Below are 19,646 nucleotides of genomic sequence, written 5' to 3' on the forward strand. Positions count from 1 at the left end.
ACGGGAAGCAGGTGTGATGGGTTGACTGGACCTCCTCCTTTGGCATTCTAATACTTTTTAGACAATGTCTCCTGATGAGCATATAATAATGTGTTCTGCTAAGAACGTTAATAACTTTAGTTCATGAGTATACACTTATATTTTCCCAGGTAGAACTCAATCAACTTAGATCATTTTCATTATGGACATTTTTCCATTTAAAACTGTTTGGTGTGGCGATGATGCGGCTGAATAAGGTTTATGAATTTTAGGAGTTTGTCCTTATGTTTGTCTGTCTTATGTATTTTTGTTTGTTTATAAGTTTTATGTTTTATTTTAACCTGTCACAGAGTTAGTGTTTCAATATTCACCATTGATTGATTGGGGTGTGGGGGAATGCACATGGAACCTTCATTGTCAAGCAGAAGAGCTGGCGTCACCACATGTCACTGCTTCATATAGCTGTTATGTTTGATATTGTCCAGCAGATGCCGCCATTTCACTTCGTCCCGGAGGAAATCAGGTGCCTCATGTTGATTCAGGTCCCGTTTACACGACAACGAATATGAGTGTATCTGCAAAACTTTCTTCACTTTTGGAGGGTCCTTATACACGGCGCCGGTGTGCAAATCCACCGCATCTGTGAAGTTTTTATACCGGCTCCCAAGGTAGAACATTTCTTACACGGTCTCATTGTTTAAATAATGTGTTGTCTGTTTTCCTTGTTTGCACTTTTAAACCAAATTGTAATTAAGATGATTTACCAATGGGTTAAGTGTAAAATGAAGGAACGGTAGATTTTACATTGCTGCAATATGTTCTGTCTCTATGCCCCAGACTCTTGTATCAACAGGGTATTTATTTATTTATTTATTTATTTATTTATTTATTTATTTATATATATATACATATATATATATATATATATATATATATATATATATATATATATATATATATATATATTTATTTATCTATCTATCTATCTATCTATCTATCTATCTATCTATCTATCTATCTATCTATCTATCTATCTATCTATCTATCTATCTATCTATCTATCTATCTATCTATCTATCTATCTATCTATCTATCTATCTATCTATCTATCCGCATCAGCGTAGAATGACGTAGCTACGCGCGGCGCCTTTCCACCGGGTCACCTGATTGGCTGGCGGGCCAAACTTGGCCGAGTGAATACGAACGTAACCGAAGTCAGTCGGCCGTTGGATGACGTCATTGGGCCCCGCCTCCTCCCCGCCCGGTTCTCCCCGGTCGTCCTTCCCCCTTCAGGTCCGCCACCAGCAGGTTGGAGACTCCGGCAGGCAGCAGTGCGGCGCGCAACACAACACACTGACAGCTGCGACTGACTCACTACCGAGGGGGGAAAAGATGGAGCACAGAGACAACGGCTTCAACATTATGCTGGCCACAGATTCCTACAAGGTTGGTGTCCCCGCAGTGGCTGGTTGGAGGGAGGGGGGAGGGGGGGCTGGGTGGAGGAATGAAAATTGATAAAGTCAAGGTGGTTTCATCATCAGTCCCAAGGCCACCACAGTGCCCTGTGTGGCCGGTCTCTGCTCAGTCCAGGCCGGAGGCGGAGGAGAGGCTGGGGCAGCAGGCAGAAAGACAAGCATCCCTCCTGGAAGAGGGGAACTTGCCGTACCGCTGCTCACGAGGAGCCCGGTCGGTCCTCGCGGGCTCAGCCCGACACAGAGTCCTGCTAGCGGCACTAGCTCGCTAGCACACCGGGCAGCGCTGCTCGGACACGGACCGGATTCATTTATATATAGAAAATAAAATGGCTAATATTAGTCGGCAGCGAGCCGGCGCCGTGTGGAGAGCCCGGTGAAGAGCACCTTGGAGCCGGCTCCTGGAGCACCAAGCGGGGTGGGTGGGGGGGAGTTAGCCTGGATGATGCTAACAGAGCTAGCAGAGGAAATGCGTGCTCTCTCAGCAATCAAAACCGAAACTCAGAGGCTGATCTTTATATTATTGCTCTGGATTGACACAACGGGGCCTTTCAGCCGTTAAACAGTCTGCTGCAGGTTAATATACAGGCCGATGTAGTATCCGGCTGGTGAATAACACTGCATACTGTCATTAAATATGTTTTATTGCGTGGAGCAAGTGGCTGCTGGGACAGAGGGTCATGTGACAGCTTTCAGTGATGAGCCACAAAGGCAAACAGAAGCTTTCAGAACAACCTGACTGTGAATAAACAGACGAGAAGCAACAGATATTATTCATCTTAAGTCATATGTCAGGTGTAGGGAATCAGAAAGAGCTGTGCTTGTATATCATCCCTTCAAACAAGAGTTCAATCTTACACAAAATCTAATCATTCAGAAAGGTGATGTGTTGAAATAAAGTATGCATCAGAGTAGAGTAGAAATATTTTATTAATCTCCGAGGGAAATACTTCAATTTTAATCCCTGGGGATGTGTTATTTTAAGTCAAAACTCTTTAGAATAAGTTGCAATGTCATCCCTCTCATGTATAAGTGTCAGGTTGTCATTATGGCGACCAAATAGTGAACATAACTTAAGCTGGAGCTCCTGGTAATTAAAAAATAAATAAAAAATCTCCACGTCATTTTATTCATCATGAATCCGCCATTCAGAACTATCCTTAGATTAAAAGTGAAAATGAAAGTATTTTAAGATATCTTAACAGTGATGGGTAATTTAATGTTTGATCATTTGTGATCGAGTTGCTTGACCAGTAGAATTCCTGCTTGTTTCCACTGTTGCTTAATCTGAAAACTCTACGAAGAAAAAGAGTTACACTTGCATTCATTCACAGAGAGTAATTTAATATGACTCAGTTACACTTTTGCTTTCTGTTTCTCCAAATGAACTCCTCGTTCTTTCACTTTTGTGTTCTCTGAATCAAATCTGTGCCGTCCATTACAGGAAAGCTTTGAGCTCAAAATGAAAACCGAATGTGCCTCACTGACAGTACACATGCAGTTTTTTTTATATAATTAATAAACACCCAGCAGGGTGTACTGTGAGTTTCACACCCCAAACCATGAGGGAATATTCATATTTGAGAGGTTTTGACAGTTAAAGGGGACATATCATGCTAAATCCACTTTTTTAGCCCTTAAATGCATTTTGTTGTATATTTAGAGTGTTTAGAAGTACAGAAAAGTTCAAAGTAGTCTCTTCAGGTGCTCCGTTGATATCTTTATATTCTGTTTTGGTCATATTTTGCGATCGGTTTCGATTTTTCTATTCTCTATTACGTTTTTTGAACAATGACGTCACAGTATTCTCAGCGGAACTGCCAAATTAGGACATCGACATTTCGAGCAATCCGCCATTTTTGTTTCTCGCTGCGATTTTGTAGTCCAACCGAAGTTACGAGAGGATAAGTCGAAATGTTCGGTTGTTGGATGTAGTAACCCACAAGCTTCGTTACACCGTCTCCCAGCATCAGAACCTTTTCGAAGTGCCTGGTTGAGTTTTATTTTTCACAGAAATGTACCCACATCTGTGGGTAAGGTCATTTTTGTGTGCGCGAATCACTTTAAGGACGACTGCTTCAGCAACCTCCGCCAGTATAAAGAAGGATTTGCCGAAAGACTTCGTCTGATTGAGCGGTCAGTTCCTTCTATCTATGGAGACGACGAACAGAGCACTTCGGTAAGCTGTATATAACGCTAAAAAGTGTGATGATAAGACGTCCCTGTCATTGTTTTGTTAGCATTAGCAGTTGCACCGTCTTCATATGTTAGCGCTGTGTGCTCGTTTTAGATTATAATGTAACTTCTGTGTTAAATAGTCGTTGTAATACAGGCAGTATTGTAGTAGTGGGCATGGATGGAGAAGTTAGTGTAAATATAGTAAAACACCATTGCGTTACATCCATATGAAGACGTTGTTCTGTAGGTGCATCATCGTCATTTTCATCTCGCTCCGCCGGGTCCGACTCTGGCTCCAACATGTATGGCTGGATGGACAAATCTTCCGTTGTTGACATTTTGTAAATAATGTGTGAATATAAAGTTTCTGCGCCGCTAGATAATTGTATCTGTTCTATCAAACTACAAAGATGGCCGAACAGGGTGACGTTGAACCGAGTGTCACCTCTGCAACCTGGAGAGGAGGCGGGGTATGAAGTGTGTCATTTGCATTTGAAGAGACCGCCCCAAAACGAGTTGCTCTCAGAAGCGCATCAGAAAAGGGGTTGAAAAGGGGCCTGTGGAGCTCTAATAATGAGAAATTCAGACCCAAGCATTGCAGTTTCGCGTTGTATAGACCACAACTGTATGATTTATATGTAAAAAGGAAGGATTTAAAAGCATGATATGTCTCCTTTAAGAAAGTTATTCGAGACACAATTTTGTTTAGTCATTCTAAAACGTTGCAGACTTTTGCGATATCGATCATTAATTTGAGTAACCACAGTGATTCTATGTGGTTGCTAATTTGACTTCCTCTTCATTGTTGAATCTACCATTCTCTGTAATAAGCTTATATAGAGGTGAAATTACCAGGAATGCTGAAGTGGATAAACTTCTTTTTAATACACAGTACCTGCCTTTCACACTCTATACTATAAATACGAAGGTTAACAGTCATTGAAAACTACTTGTAGGCGTATTAAAGGTTTTACACTCATACAGAATTAACAAAAGTCAGAATGCCTTTCATGTGTGTTTGGGCGTGTATTAAAGTATGTGTATGACTATGTACTAACACTGCGATGAGCAAAGGGCCACATGGCCACAAAATGCTTGATGATCCTGCAGCTCAGACAGAAGCAGAGTCATTGCTCTGCATTAAAAACAAACCGCACCTGATTGCCTTTGTGTTTGAACTGAAAAGAGATGCGCGGCCCGTGAGCCAAGGCCGGCCACGGTTTGGACTCACACATGCACGCACACACAGACGTGCATTTTTGTGCGTGCACGAGTCTGATCCTCCCCTCTGGGGTCACCAGAGAGCTTTAGGAGACGGACACAACGGGGAAAATCTGTGGGTTTCTGATCATGATTCTTACTGGGGATGCATAATATTGGATATTTGCCAAAATGCCGATATTTTTGAAAACAAGATATTGCCGATTAACGACGCAAATACCGAGATAATCCAGAGTCGACGGATGCATCGGTATGTCAAAGTCACGTGTCCACAGGGTCAGTCAATTTCCCGCTTCCCGTTCCCTTGCATAATGTAGAATCCTGTCAACTTTATGCAAATAAAGCTCGCGGTGCGGAAGGCTGACGCATCGCGGAACTTCCGTGAAACATCTAAACTATGTAGTGGAAGAGAAAACGAGGACAGATTCAGCAGCTGCACAGCTTATTTCTCGCCTCAAATGTTTTCAGAAATACTTTTCGCTGAACCGTTTTAGTAGTAAAAGAGAAAGTTTGTGACCGAGCCGCCATGTTGGGTTGGTTTGAACTCCAAGACAAGAGGCGTTCAGGTGCTCACACACAAACTCAAACGTTCATCTCTAAATTTTACCTGTGAATTTTCGGAAAAAAATTTGAAGTGGAGGTTACAACTATTAGTTTACTAAAATGGTGAATGTATTTCACTTTTAAAACACTTTTCCACTGCTTCAGCATCCTGTGTCTTGCTCAAGAGAGATCAAGATCAAACCTGCAACCTTGAGATAAAAGTATCTAACTTAACACAAGACGACTTCTAATTTTTATCAGCTCTGCATTCCAAGCAGCTGTCTACAATAAGATATTATAATGTATAAAATATCTAGAATAAAATGTACCATGTAGTGCGAGAGGAAGCAAGCAAAGCATGAGAGCTGCGTAGGGACAGCGCCTCATCCTGACCCCACAATATGGCTCCCTCCATCTTTTAATGTTTAAAGATAAAGGACAAAAGAGACGCACTCTGCTTCTTTCAACAGCTGGCCATGTGTCAAACTGATCCAGGCCTCACTTGAACTCTGTCTTCCTTCTCATGGGATAATTTCAGAGCTGTGTTAGATCAGATGCTACAAGAAGACAATCAGGCCTAAAACCCGCAAATCATCTTCACTAATGATTTGCCTGAACGACTCCGAGGAGCTTAAGAGAAGTTCTTAATACTGGTGGTGCTTCTTTCAGATTATATTCACTGAAGTCAACACTATTGTGCAAAACATTGATTTATGTAGCTTTGATTGCAGGTCTTGTTTGCTTTTGTGATGAAATAGTTGCTACGGTAAATGTTTGGAGGGATTTCACCCACTGAAACGTGACACAGCAGATTTCATTTGATTTATGTTATTAATATTACTAGTTGGAAAGCCAATGATGCAAATATCTTGTTATAAATGAGTCAATCCTTTTGTTCTTGAGTCGTAACATGGAGGTGGGGCTGGCGGCGTGTCTGTGTCGTTTTTCTAAAAACGGTGTTTTGTGTGTATACATCGGCATGTGTGCCAGTGAATCTGTAAACACGTGGTTAAGCCCAGTGTCATGTTGAGTGTCTTGACTCTATTTTGAGTTCTCCAAAGCCCAGATGAAGGGACACAAACCGGGGTCAAAGAAACTGAGTAGTTCGTTGACATTTATTCCTCCCGCTGGTTTGTTCCCTGCTTGTAAGGATTGTTTTTACACAGGTAATTAATTTGGTTGAATGAAGGACCGTTCTGTGACCCACATTAAGCAGTCATCCATGAGAATTGTCATTTTTATTTTATTTTTTATTTATTCATCCCACAGGAAACGATTTGATCTTTTCCTTTTGTAAGCTTTTGTCAAACTGAACCGATCTGATCAAAGCCGGAGACTTATCGACGCTGTTGCGGGCAAACCTGGGAAAATGTCACGGCTTCCTTGTGCTTTGATCTTATTCCAAACTAAATCATCTAAATGTCACCGTGATGGTATCAGTAGCCGGTAGTAAGAAGCCAGTAGTGTCTTAAGGATAAACTCGTCTTGGCGTAACCGTGAAAGTAGTCCGACTTGATCATTCTGTCAAGGAAATGAATAGCGTGCAAAAGTATGGAGGATGTAAAAGCCTTTACTGTAATAACCACCTTAATGACACTGAATAGTTTCCAAGGCCGCAGCTGGGGTATTCAGTCGTTTGCTTTGTTGTGCTTTTGTTCCCTGTTTCAGTTATCTAACAAGAAACGGAGGGAGTGTCTGTCTGTCCTTGGAGTTTTGGTTTGATGGGAGTTGCTGGGCTGTAAATGCTCTCATGACACTCAAGCATCCTGCGAACTATTGTAATGTGCCGAGTCATTGTCAGGAGACAATACCTTATAAACAAAACACCAACTTTGAAGAAGTGTTGGCTGAATATTTCACCTCTTCGCTCTTCTGATTCTGTGAATGAGGACTGTGCCACTATGGCGAGGAGCAAATCCTCAAATGCCCTCAGTGCATTCTGTGTGAATCCCTCCATGAACTCATTCACGATCTAATTGACGGCCTCAGCTGACACCGTGTCTCCTTGTTTTTTTTTTTTTTGCTCCAAGTGCACCGGTTTATCCCTGAAACTTGCCAGGGCATGCCCCGACCCGTAGACTCGATCGCTCTCTCCTGATATTGAAAGGTCAGTGTTTCTGGCATCTGGTTAGTCAGTTTGCAGTGGATTAGCAGTCCCGTCGGCACACAAACCGGTATTTTCTGGATAATGGCAGATGTGGCGGAACAATGGCGAACGTGTCTGTGGGGCAATCGACCGACGTGTCTCACCCTGATTGTAACATTTCAGATCTGGAGTATTTTGGTTCCCACAACAGCGTGATTGACGTCTCCTCGGCTGATGAGAAATGTTTGCATTAATGGCAGATAGAAGGACGCCGACGGTGGTGGCCCGTCTCAAAGTTTGGGACGTGACCTTGAATGGCTCTGTGCTGTAGATACCAAGGTGCTACCTCCACAGAGACAATAATATCTGTGGGAGAAAAAATGTATATGCTCTTTATAAATGACAAATCAGAACTATTCTTCAAGCATGATTTTTATTTGAGAATTTTGGATTTCAAGGACATCCAGAGGTCTGGATGATTTAAGTCTTGATATAACCTCATGCTGATCCTTCTCTTGCTCTTTCTTTCGCAGGTAACGCACTATAAGCAGTATCCCCCCAACACGAGTAAAGTGTACTCGTACTTCGAGTGCCGCGAGAAGAGGACAGATTCCACCAAAAGCAGAAAAGTCAAATATGACAAGACCGTCTTTTATGGCCTGCAGTACATCCTCAACAAATACCTTAAAGGTAAGCTTGAACTCACTCGAACCGATTCTGTAAAGATGAAGTGACCAGCAGCCTCGATGTTTAAACCAACAGCTTCACTTTTGTGAGTCTACGTGGTTCCACCTGAATATATAAAGCAAATAAGGGTATCATTATGGTGTTTATACTACATAACTCCTTATTTATTTACCGTGAGTTACTATAATCAACTTTGTGCATGATGTTGGGAATTAAAAAACAACACTCCTCCTTTTAGGTTTTTCTTTTACAAAGCTTTGCAGAGGCCAGAGCTTATTTTTCTTAAATGAATACATCAACGCTTCTCAGATGATTCCTCGTTGCATCCAGTTTATACATCCAGCACCTGTAGCTGGATTCTCATATTAATGTACTGAACTACTGTCTTTTACTTGGATCTCAGTTATTCTTTATGAAGAGAAGGTTGATTTGAAAAGTTCAGCTAATTGGTTAACACTTGAAACTTGAGCTTGTTGCGTTTCTTTACCGACCGCTGAGTGAACATTGTGTTGTTTGATTTTTTTTTTTTGATTTTTTTTTTTCAAGGGCAAGGTCAAAATCGAGGGTCAGCTGCAGAGCAGAATGCCAGAAGTTATTCAAATTCACGTAGTTGCTCAAGGGCACTTCAGCAGAGCAGGTGCCTAGAATACAAGCCTGCAGCAGCAGTTCTTCAACTTATTCACTGGGGTTTACAATGAAGTGGGGGGGGGGGGGTACAGTGTAAAATAAAGCCGACCCGGGAAGAAAATAAACACGTAATGCAAAATGATAATTTACTGGAAACGGTGTGGGTTGATGTGCGACTGAGTGTAATCCTGAAGCGACCATGAGAGGGAAAGAATGCGTCTCCCTCCTGTGTCTTAAGAGGATTTCATGGTGTGGCAGCAGAGGTGTGGAGGGGAACAGGGGAGGGGGGGGGGAGAACAGAGAGATGGAGGAGACAAAAGCACAGCTGCTCTTCAACTGTCTGAGGGGAGAAAGGCCAGCTGTCTGCACCCGACGTCGCCCGCAGCTCAACGATCAGGCCGGCTATTAGGGACGCGTCCTCCATCTTGGCACGCCAAAAGTGAAAGAGTCGAGGTGAAAAGTGAAAGCAGATCCCAACTCCAAACCACGAATAGGAACGTTATTTTTGTCTTTAAAACAAGATGGTGCACAGTATGTAAAAGCTTTGTCACGTTTTTTTTTTTTTTTTGGGTTGGTTTCTTTTAGCATTCAAAAAGCAACAGTATTAAGGTTTGCCAACACCGTCTCCTGAATGCTTTTAGGAAGTGAGATAGAAGCGTCGTCTTTTGAGGATTCAAATTGTGTGGGTGGCTCTTCACAAAGCCCTCTGCAGGAACTAAAGAATTGAATTCCCAGAATGTCAAAGAGAAAACTCCTGAAGTATTCGCAGTTTCCCCTCGGTCTTGAAGCTTGTCAGGCTTCTAATGACTCAAGAATGTAATTACCGTCACGTGTGTGTTCTGTGGACAAAGACGGCTTGTCCGCGCTGCACGGGAAACGTCGACTTTAATTTGATTAGCGGAAAATGAAATGCAGCTTCCCGCCTTTCCAGCTCATTCTCTTTGCAACTTTCCCCTCTTTCTTCATTCTCCTCCTTTTTTCCTTTCCCCTCCAGGAAAGGTGGTGACTCCAGAGAAGATTCAGGAGGCGAAGGAGGTCTACAGAGAACACTTCCAGGACGACGTTTTCAACGAGAAGGGCTGGAATTACATTTTGGAAGTAAGGAAATGTCAAATTAAAAGCTCCCATTTTTGTTTATTTCTCAGCTGTTTATTTCTGTGTATTTTAATGTGTTGTATCATTATGTCGTTTTACTTTTTACGTCCATTTTAACTAAACATTTGAATGTTTTCACATTTCCTTTTTTACTTCCAATTTAAGCATTTTATTGAAATGCAGTTTGTTGACTATAGATACACATATCTGTATGTGAGGGTGTGTATATTTCATGAATACTTTGTATACATGTGCACACATGCATGTATTTATATATTATTTATAAGTATGCGAGGATCTTTTTAGTTTTAAGTGTCTCTTGTCTCCAAAAAACTAATAATGTCCTAATAATGTCCTAATAATGAATCTCGTGTCCATAATTTCCTGTAATTGAGAGGTACAGTTTCAGCACCTTGGAGAGAGCATGGCTCCCTGTGCTGACCAAGCACTTTCTCGAGTGTGGCGAAGCGTTAATAAACCCTTATTTACTCTCCGTCCTCTCTCACTGCGTTGCTCACTCAGCTCTCAATCTGGCAGCCTGTCAGGTTTTTGGTTGTCATGTTTCTTTTGCACACAAACATTATTCGAGCTTTTGATCACGAAGTCCAAAGCAATGTTTTCCACACTGGGCACGATGTCTAGTTTGCAGCCCATCGCGAGTCATTTTCCTCACATTTCTCGAGTCATCTCAACAGAAAGGCTCACGCTTACAAGCCTCTGTACAATGGAGAGGGCATCAAGTTTGAACTTTTCTCTGTGTGTCTTTGCGTTGACAGAAATACAATGGACACCTGCCCATTGAAATCAAGGCCGTGCCGGAGGGGAGCGTCATCCCCCGGGGCAATGTTTTGTTCACAGTGGAGAGCACGGACCCGGAATGCTATTGGCTCACCAACTGGGTGGAGGTATGTTTGTTTTGTTCGTCCTCAGAGCCTCAGAGTGGATAATGGGACTGTTATCCAGTTAGAGTCCACCAGGGATGAAAGTTCTGTCATTTCTGTGTCATTTGCTCTTTAAAATGTGACTCCAACCTCTTTTGATTCTGCTGAGTACAGTCTCCCGCTACAACACCAGCTCTTGATGAGCTTCATCAGATTAAAAGCCACAGTAAATTTGTCACCTATATCCTCGTATAGCTGTTAAAACTTTGATGTCCCCTTCGTCTTGCTACTAAAAGCACATCAGCAAGATTTAATAGTTAACTTAATTTGACTATTGATTGAATACAAACTAAATGAGTACATTATATGCCCTATTTATTACAACAGAGAGTTGATAGTTTTATAAATGCCATAAAGTATTTAGGCTGGCAGCAGGCCCGATGATGCCTCAGATCACGTCCTTTAAATCTCACACAATTGCAGAGCCGTCATGGTTTTACTGCTTCATCGCAGCTTCTGTAACTGCAGCAAAGTGATTCACACAATTTGGCTGAAGAGCGGAGGGTTGTTTTTTTTGTTTTTTTTAATTGACTAAATCATGTGATTAAGCATCTCATCTCAGACATCCTTCCAGAGTTAATAGTTTTGCAAGGTACCGAATCTTAATTTCCAGCCTTTATGAAGATGCTATTCTGTTACCGTAACAGCTGATAATCACGCTCATTTTTAGTTGTTTGACTGGTCAGACGATTTATATAAAGTGGCTTGATATGAAAGTATTCCAGGACATACCATCCGAGACCACTAGGTGGCTGTAGTTGACAGCGACTGCTTTAGACCGCATTTACACAACAACATTTCGCATCGTTTCTGTTTCAGAAAGCTTTAGCGTTTACACAGCAACGTTTCAAAAGTGATGTCCGTTTACACAGAAATGCTGAAAATGTTGTAGTTTTCGTGTTTTTGATAAGTTCCACATTGGGAGCCGTTTTCAAAAAGTTGCATTTTCAGTGGCTCTGAGCCTGAGTACCACCAAAAAAACCCATCAGTACCATATTTGACTGAATTTCATGAAGAAGGAAAAAAAAAAAAAAGGCTAATCGACTGTAAACACGACAGCCTGAACTGGAACAATAAAATACACAGACGGTTCTTAAACATCTGCTGCTCGATGAGAATTAGTGACCGTTTGTCGCAAAAAATCCAAGAAATTGGTGGAATTTCAAACACTTATAGTGCAAAGTGTAACAATTCTAGTCCTCAGTATCCAGATCTGTCAACCCCAGGGGATCTAAAAAAAATTTAATACACTCCATTTCTTCTTTTTTAACATAAGAAAAAAATGTAAACAATCAAACTCCTATGCATTTTAGGTTTTTCACACACACTATTTTCTGTTTTAATATTCATAATTTCAGGTAAACATAACATTTAATTGCCAAAGCCATGTTGGTTAAAATTATTTATTGGTTGTTGTGCACAACATGTGCCTTCACTTTGTATTATAATATTATTTCTGCTGATGCACTGCACAGTCACTACACAAATGTAGTCAAATGCGTTTCGAGACCTGATTAGGGAGATTTGAGCAATTTGATTATGACGGTCTAAGTACCGCACTTATACTCATCTGAGGATCTTAACGCTCCAGGAAGAGGCTCTCCACAGTGACTCGGCAGAACAGAATTCATTTACCCGGAGCAATATCTCCTCCCTCTGTGCCTCCGTTTCCCTCAAAGCTGTCTCTAACCTTTGCTGCATCGTTTTCGGCGTGACGGCTCGTCTCATTCATGCCACGTTTGGCTGAGCTCACGGATTAATCACGCAGATTTAGCGCACGACGGCATGCTTTTATGTGTGCAAAACAGCGAGCCGCTGCCGTTCTGTAGGCCGGCCTGAGAAAGATGGCAGGTTGGAGGCAAGTTCAGCGGGTGCGACGGTGCTAGAAACAACAGCGACGCACATGCATGCTCGCACCCTGTGCCGATACATTTGGATATACACACTTCTCCGGCTGGTATAAATACACACACACACATGCACACACAGGGTCATTCTTCACGGCCGATGTAATATTAGCCATCGCGTTCAGCCTAGTGTCCTTGAGCTGCGTCATTTGGTCAAACTCCATTCCTCTCTTTCCTGGGTGCCGTTTATCTTCTTTCTTTTTTTTTCTTTCTTTTTTTTTTTTCAGATTTGTTTTTTCCTTTTTTTTAATCAAGCCTCTTGCTCCAGCATTTACTCTGTTTATTTACTTTTCCAGACCTTTACCTCATTCTCACTCACCTTGTTTGTCCTTATCTCCCTCCATTTTGTCCTGATATTGACTGAGAAGCCGCGTGCGTGCGTGCGTGTGCGTGCGTGCGTGTGTGTGTTGTTTCCACCACACCGTTGCCCAATGTTATCCGGAAGGACATTAGACAAATTGCAGTGTAAAAAATAAATGATTTCACCACAGTCCTTCCTGCTTCTTAAAATGGATTTTAGTGACTCCATTAAACTGAACAAGACAAAAAGAATCGCTGTATTAGTTGAAGTAAACATGCCACGGAAAAGTAAGACCTTTAAATGGCTTAATCTCTATTCATACTTGTTCTAAATATCAAGGGGGGGGGGGGGGGGGGGGGGGGGGGGCGTCACATGAGTCGACATTATGGTTCATACAAGTCCGATGAGTCACGTGAGGGTAGAAACACACGGCGTCGGGTTAACGGGGAAAGTTGAGCGAGGAAGCGAACAGAGGTCACATTTATCTTCTAAATCGCCGTAAGGGAGAGGACACGGCTTCACATCCCGATGTCTGGAATTCCAGTCCTGCTCGCGCTCTTTATCCGCCGCTAATGAGGTCTGACACGCCGCATAATGGTCGGCTGTCACTCTTGATGTGTTCTACACGCACAGCTTCATATAGTGAGTGCCGTTACATAACGTTTGCAGCGAGCGTGCTGGATTGATTTCTCTTTCGACGGATTTAAATGCTTGTGCTGTTAGATTCCACGGGTGTGTTATGATGTAATGAATTAAATGCTTACTGTAACCATTTTTAATTTTTTTTTTAAATTGAATGAACCAATTGAATACCTTCACTTGATAGGTCGGTATGGTGGCGATGGTTACAGACACGTGTTTTTATTTTGGGTCCAGCGTTGACTCAAAGCATCAAGGCGTGTACTTTTCCCAGAGTTGGTTTCTGTGCGAACGAGCTGCCAGCTATGATCCTTCTGAGCCGGTCAGCTTTGGGCTTTTTGTACCGGTTGAATGCTACAAAAGCAGGAGTGGACGGACCCAGACGTTGGCTGGTCTGGACTGTGGAGAAAAACACTCACGTCGCAGTCTTTTCTCCTTTTGTTTACGCATGAAAACAAAAGACATCACCGGCTCATTAGATATTGTTAAACACTGTGCTGCCCGGGAGACGGTAACAGATGTTCCAATTTCCGCTCTATCAGACGATCCTGGTGCAGATCTGGTACCCCATCACTGTGGCCACAAACTCCAGAGAGCAGAAGAAGATCCTGGCCAAGTACCTGTTGGAGACTTCTGGGAATCTGGAGAGACTGGAGTATAAACTTCACGACTTCGGCTACAGGGGCGTGTCTTCACAAGAGGTACGAAGCAGCTTTATCCGACGCACACGAGGAACCTGATTATTTCTACTTGTGGACAAGGCCATCAAGTCCATATCGAAACAAACTACAAGGTTCCTGACAAAGTATTCCCAACTCAAGGTTGAAATCTTGGATTGCAGTAAAAGTAGAGCAGAGGCTGAGGCTACATTCTGAAGACTTGCTTCAATGTATTGACAGAAATGCAACAGGATTTTATGTCATTTTGAGTAATACAGCCCCCCACCCCCCCCCATTCATATTGACAGACTGCAGGAATCGGCGCCTCTGCACATCTTGTCAACTTCAAGGGCACGGACACGGTCGCCGGCATCGGTGTCATTAAGAAATACTACGGCACCAAGGACCCCGTGCCAGGCTTCTCAGTACCTGCTGCAGAGCACAGGTACACACTCACACACACACATATTCAAAATATAACACTTATCAACCTTATTTAAACGTTTTTGTCCTATAAATATGCTCATAAAAATTTATTCTATACAAAACGTGAGTATGTTGGAGTTCAGCATCTTAATTTCTTTTGGGAATGAACCTCTGTACCATCAGAGACCCCGAATATTTCTATTTTTAGTTGTGCTGCACATGCATTTGTGGGATGAGAAGCACGGCTCCGTATGGCCACATATTCATCGATAAGAGAAGCAAGTAACAGAAAAGTGACGACTCATAACAAATATAAATGTATAATTACTTTTGTGTTGTCATCCTGTATTTATTTGTGCGTTTGGACTTTGCTTGAGATCCACGTTCAGAGAATGTTTCACCAATCTCACGCCAAATACAGAGAAATTGTTCAGTGGCGGAATTTTATTTTTGGGTTAGGGTTTGAGACTGAGAAATGTAATTTGATAAACTGGAGCAAAACAATAACGAAGTCCCTGCTTCACCCCAGAATCTCTCTGGAACCTGAGGCAGCAGTTCACCCACTTCAGTCATTACAAAGTTGTTACAAGACGCGAGTCGTCCTCTGAAGTCGTCCTTCTACACTCCTTCTTTCCTTCCTGATGCTTGTGGAAACTTTCAGTGCCACAGGTGTTCCGGTGGAGGCGGCTCGAGTTCCTGTTAACTACGAGCCAGAAACCGCAGGTTCACATTGGGGGTGTGAGGGTGTAGTCGGCTCGTCCTCCGCTCTCTCGGTCTCCACCCCGGCCTCGGGTGGTAGAGTCCACACGCTTTAGCCAAAAGTTGACGGAGGACATTTGTCAACCACGGCGATAATTCACTCCACGCTGGTGTCAATTTGCCGGCCCGGTTGGCGCTTGGTCATCCTCGCACTCGTCATCTGCTCCGTCTGTTTCATTTTGCGAACGAGGGCTGTGATTGGCTGCCGCCGTGACGCACGCACCTGTCACATGGCTTTATGGTTTTATGGCACTGATCCATTATTCCTACGCTTCTTCCTCACCAGCAGGGCAGTTACTGCTGCTCCAGAGCCCCCTTCTCCCATGCATCAGTGCATTGTGGGATGGTGGTATGAGCTGTCATAGCAACTGTTATGTAACCACCCCCCCCCCCCCCCCCCCCCTTTTTTTTTATAAAAAATGTTTTTTGCTGTTACTTCACAGGGAGGAGTCACAGTAAAATTCCACTTGTGGGGGTTAAGGGTGTGTCGCTTTCAGAGCTCCTATCGGCAAAACCTTGGGTTTCTCTTTTGTGTTTATATGTTCAGCTACTGTGCATCACTTAGGAACAAACAAACCAACACGGATCCTTTGTCAATAGACTCGTCGGCTCTCGCTTCAGTGCACACCTTCAAAACTGAAGTTAGTTTGTTTTGCATCTTATTTGTGCAGGCATCACACGCTCTGGATTTGAAAAGACAAAGCACATTGATTTGCTTTAAGGAGGGTATTGACAAACAGGAGTTACTCAGGTGGATTTGAATCCTTTTATTCCGATTTGTTTGGCACTGACATGATGTGGCATAATCACAAGTCGGAGATGGTTTGATATCTCAAAACAGGACCAGTAATATGATCCCTTCTAATCTAATCATAGAAACAGGTTTTAAAAGAGATTGTACTTTATTATTACATTAAAACCTCCATGTCCCTCAATCCTCCCATCAAAAAAAAAAAAAAAAGCAAACTCCTATCGACTCTTATGACACTAATTTTCATGATGGAGGTTGTTGAATGTTCCACACTCCTCCTGTGGATCTTGGCCGCCTCGTGCTTCGGTCTCTTGGTTTTAATCCCCGACGGGCCCTGTGGGAATCGAACCGTCTGCTGCAGAAATCCTCTGCCTTCATGTTAGTGAAGACGGTTCTGTGAGTTTGTGAACGATCACGTTTCCCTGCTACGTTTAAGCAATAAATATGAATTATTATAGTACACAGTATTAATGTATAGTATGTAAAGCATTGCACCAGTATTGATAGTCAAACTTTGCATTGAATCATTATATCAAGACATTTCTGCACTTTTTTATTTTTTTCCTGAAGTTGCAGGAAGAGATCCTGAGGTCATAATCTGTCCCAACAACTAAAACCTGGATTACACTGCCCTCTTCTGGACAAACCGTATCATTATCAGTTCCCTGTTTGCTGCTTCTTGTCTTGTTTTGTTCGATTATTTCCGGATTTGAACCCCCTCCACACTCCACTTCTGCTTTCATTCGTCTTTGAATAAACGTTTCTTTCCTTTCGTCGTCCGTATCTCGAGGTTCTAGTCCACCGGCACCGAACGAAGGTCACTCAGTGTGGACTCTCTCCACAGCACCATCACGGCGTGGGGGAAGGACCATGAGAAAGACGCCTTTGAGCACATCATCAAACAGTTCCCCAACGTGCCGGTATCCATAGTCAGCGACAGCTACGACATCTACAACGCCTGCGAGAAGATCTGGGGGGAAGACCTGCGGGGGCTGATCGAGGCGCGCAGCGCAGACGCGCCGCTGGTTGTTCGACCGGACTCGGGAAACCCGCTGGACACGGTTCTGAAGGTACGGCCACACGACCAGATAGCCCCTTCTTTTCTCCTCAGTCCGAACCAGCCTCTGAACTTCTCTTCTCTTGCAGGTTTTGGAGATCTTAGGGAAGAAGTTTGTGCCTGAAGAAAACTCCAAAGGCTTCAAGGTTCTTCCTCCTTACATCCGAGTCATCCAGGGAGACGGAGTGGACATCAACACGCTGCAGGAGGTGGAGACGCTCGTCCAGCTGGCGATATCTGGGAAGCGTCCGGGGCAAAGTTAACCGTGGGTGTTTTCTTTTTTTTTTTGCCACAGATCGTGGAGGGGATGAAGCAACACAAATGGTCCATTGAGAACATCGCGTTTGGATCTGGAGGAGCTCTGCTGCAAAAACTGACCAGAGATCTGCTCAACTGCTCCTTCAAGTGCAGTTATGTGGTGACTAATGGACTGGGGGTAAGACTGTCTTTATTTATTAGGGTCCGAACACAGAGGGTGTGAAAAGTCACACAAACTTGGCACACACGGCGGAAATGTGATATTTTTTTTAGGCAGAAATACACCTCAAATCCTGGTATAGGCGCACCGAAAACCACCGAAAGTCGGCCATCTTGAAAGAAATACATGAATACATGAAACAGGAAGTGCAGTGAAACTGGCCTGAACATGGTCCGATCGGCCTCAAACTTTAAACCCTGGAGCACAGTGCGGGCGGCTATATGACCATATCGAGTCTCGGTAACAGCACCACCTGTTGGAAACAGGAAGTAGGTTCTACATAACCTCTGGTTCTGATGACAAACATATTATGGCCGACAGTCTCAGCTGCAGATCTGCAATAGTTTTTTTTTTTTTTACATAATCATAGGCAACATTTCTCCTCAGCACTTTGTCTTACTCTGTGTTTAAACGTGATCTGGTTTGCTCAGGTGAACGTTTTCAAGGATCCGGTGGCCGACCCCAACAAGAGGTCGAAGAAGGGTCGCCTCTCTCTTCACCGGACGCAGAGCGGAGACTTCGTGACCCTGGAGGAGGGCAAAGGCGACCTGGAGGAGTACGGCGTGGTGAGTTGGAACGATCTCATTTCAAAATTAGGTTTTTGTTCCCCCAACTTCATCCACCCGGCCTGACGAGCGTCTCTGTGTCCCCCTCCCCCCGTCCCCCCCCTCTGCAGGACCTGCTGCACACCGTCTTTCAGAACGGGAAGATCGTGAAGACGTACACATTTGACGAAGTCAGAGACAATGCTAAGCTCAAAGAGAGTGAGCTTGAGGAGCTGTACTGAGTGCGGTCCCGCCAGACACCCATATGCTACCACCCCCCCCCCCCCCCCCCCCCCCCCCAAAAAAAAAACCAACCCCAACCCCCTCTTTCTTTCAACCTCTCACCTTTTTGGCTTCCAGTATCACTGTAGAAAATGGAGGTAGTGTGCACTGCTAACCGACCCCACTCCCAAAGCCTGAGAACCGCTGAAATGTTCCCTTAGTCTTCTCCCTCTTTCTCTCCCTCTTTTTTTTTTTTTCTTTTCTTTCTTTTCCTCCAAAAAGATGTTTGTTGGTTCTCCAGCGGAGTGGGGAATGACGCGCCTCGGATCGGGCGGTAAAGAGACGGAGCGCGTCCGGCGGGTAGTTTACGGCGATTAAAAGTCAACAGCTGTCGGTTTTGTGGAGAAAGAAGGGAGACGTAGACGACATTGACGCCGCACCGTTCCCCGTGTACCCTGTACAGAACTGTTCAGAGAAAAGTAAAAAAAAAAAAAAAAAGGAAATCTACATGTCTGAATCTACTTTAGCTTTGTCTTTTAATGTGAAGGAAGTAAAGGAGGAAGCGGCGCACCAAGAACACTGACCAGTTGATATTGGAAAAGTGACAGTAATGAAGGAATTAAAGTCGTTTTTTTTTTCCCCCCGCCAGCGTCTCTTCTTCCGCCAACGCGAATGCTCTTGGTGCACCTCTGACGTTCATAAATGATCATTTACTCACTGAAAAAAAGCCAGTCGAGAGATGGTGTTTAAAAAACAAATGAATAAAAAAAGCGGTAAATGTCTTCACTGGAATGAAGAAGATACATTTGTGTGTGTGTGTGTGTGTGTGTGTGTGTGTGTGTGTGTGTGTGTGTGTGTGTGTGTGTGTGTGTGTGTGTGTGTGTGTGTGTGTGTGTGGTGTGTGTGTGTGTGTGTGTGTGTGTGTGTGTGTGTGTGTGTGTGTGTGTGTGTGTGTGTGTGTGTGTGTGTGTGTGTGCGTGCACATTTGACTTCCGTTGAAGGACTGTGTTGTATTCCTTTATGCAAATCAGCTTGTTGATCGGTGGAATAGAAAACACTCTTCCTTTTTACTT

General features: G+C 43.5%; 1 protein-coding gene across 1 annotated transcript; it reads left to right on the top strand.

Moving 5' to 3' along the window:
- The first annotated feature begins 1,098 nt into the window (after positions 1–1,098).
- nampt1 (nicotinamide phosphoribosyltransferase 1) lies at positions 1,099–19,128 on the top strand. Its single transcript, XM_080491985.1, has 11 exons — positions 1,099–1,425; positions 8,013–8,169; positions 9,788–9,891; positions 10,665–10,793; positions 14,219–14,377; positions 14,644–14,780; positions 17,116–17,341; positions 17,418–17,537; positions 17,624–17,764; positions 18,238–18,372; positions 18,483–19,128. The coding sequence occupies exons 1-11, from the start codon at positions 1,210–1,212 to the stop codon at positions 18,591–18,593; spliced, it is 1,635 nt and encodes a 544-aa protein (XP_080348111.1). The 5' UTR covers positions 1,099–1,209; the 3' UTR covers positions 18,594–19,128.
- Positions 19,129–19,646: the final 518 nt, after the last annotated feature.

Source organism: Lipophrys pholis (assembly GCF_963383615.2).
Source record: "Lipophrys pholis genome assembly, chromosome: 22".
NCBI classification, from domain to species: Eukaryota; Metazoa; Chordata; class Actinopteri; order Blenniiformes; family Blenniidae; genus Lipophrys; species Lipophrys pholis.

Bases quoted from the DNA above. Each gene is read 5' to 3' on its own strand.
- nampt1 (XM_080491985.1), top strand. From the start codon at position 1,210: ATGACGTCATTGGGCCCCGCCTCCTCCCCGCCCGGTTCTCCCCGGTCG. The intron at 9,892-10,664 runs GTAAGGAAATGT...TTGCGTTGACAG, and splicing joins GCTGGAATTACATTTTGGAA to AAATACAATGGACACCTGCC. The intron at 17,765-18,237 runs GTAAGACTGTCT...TGGTTTGCTCAG, and splicing joins TGGTGACTAATGGACTGGGG to GTGAACGTTTTCAAGGATCC.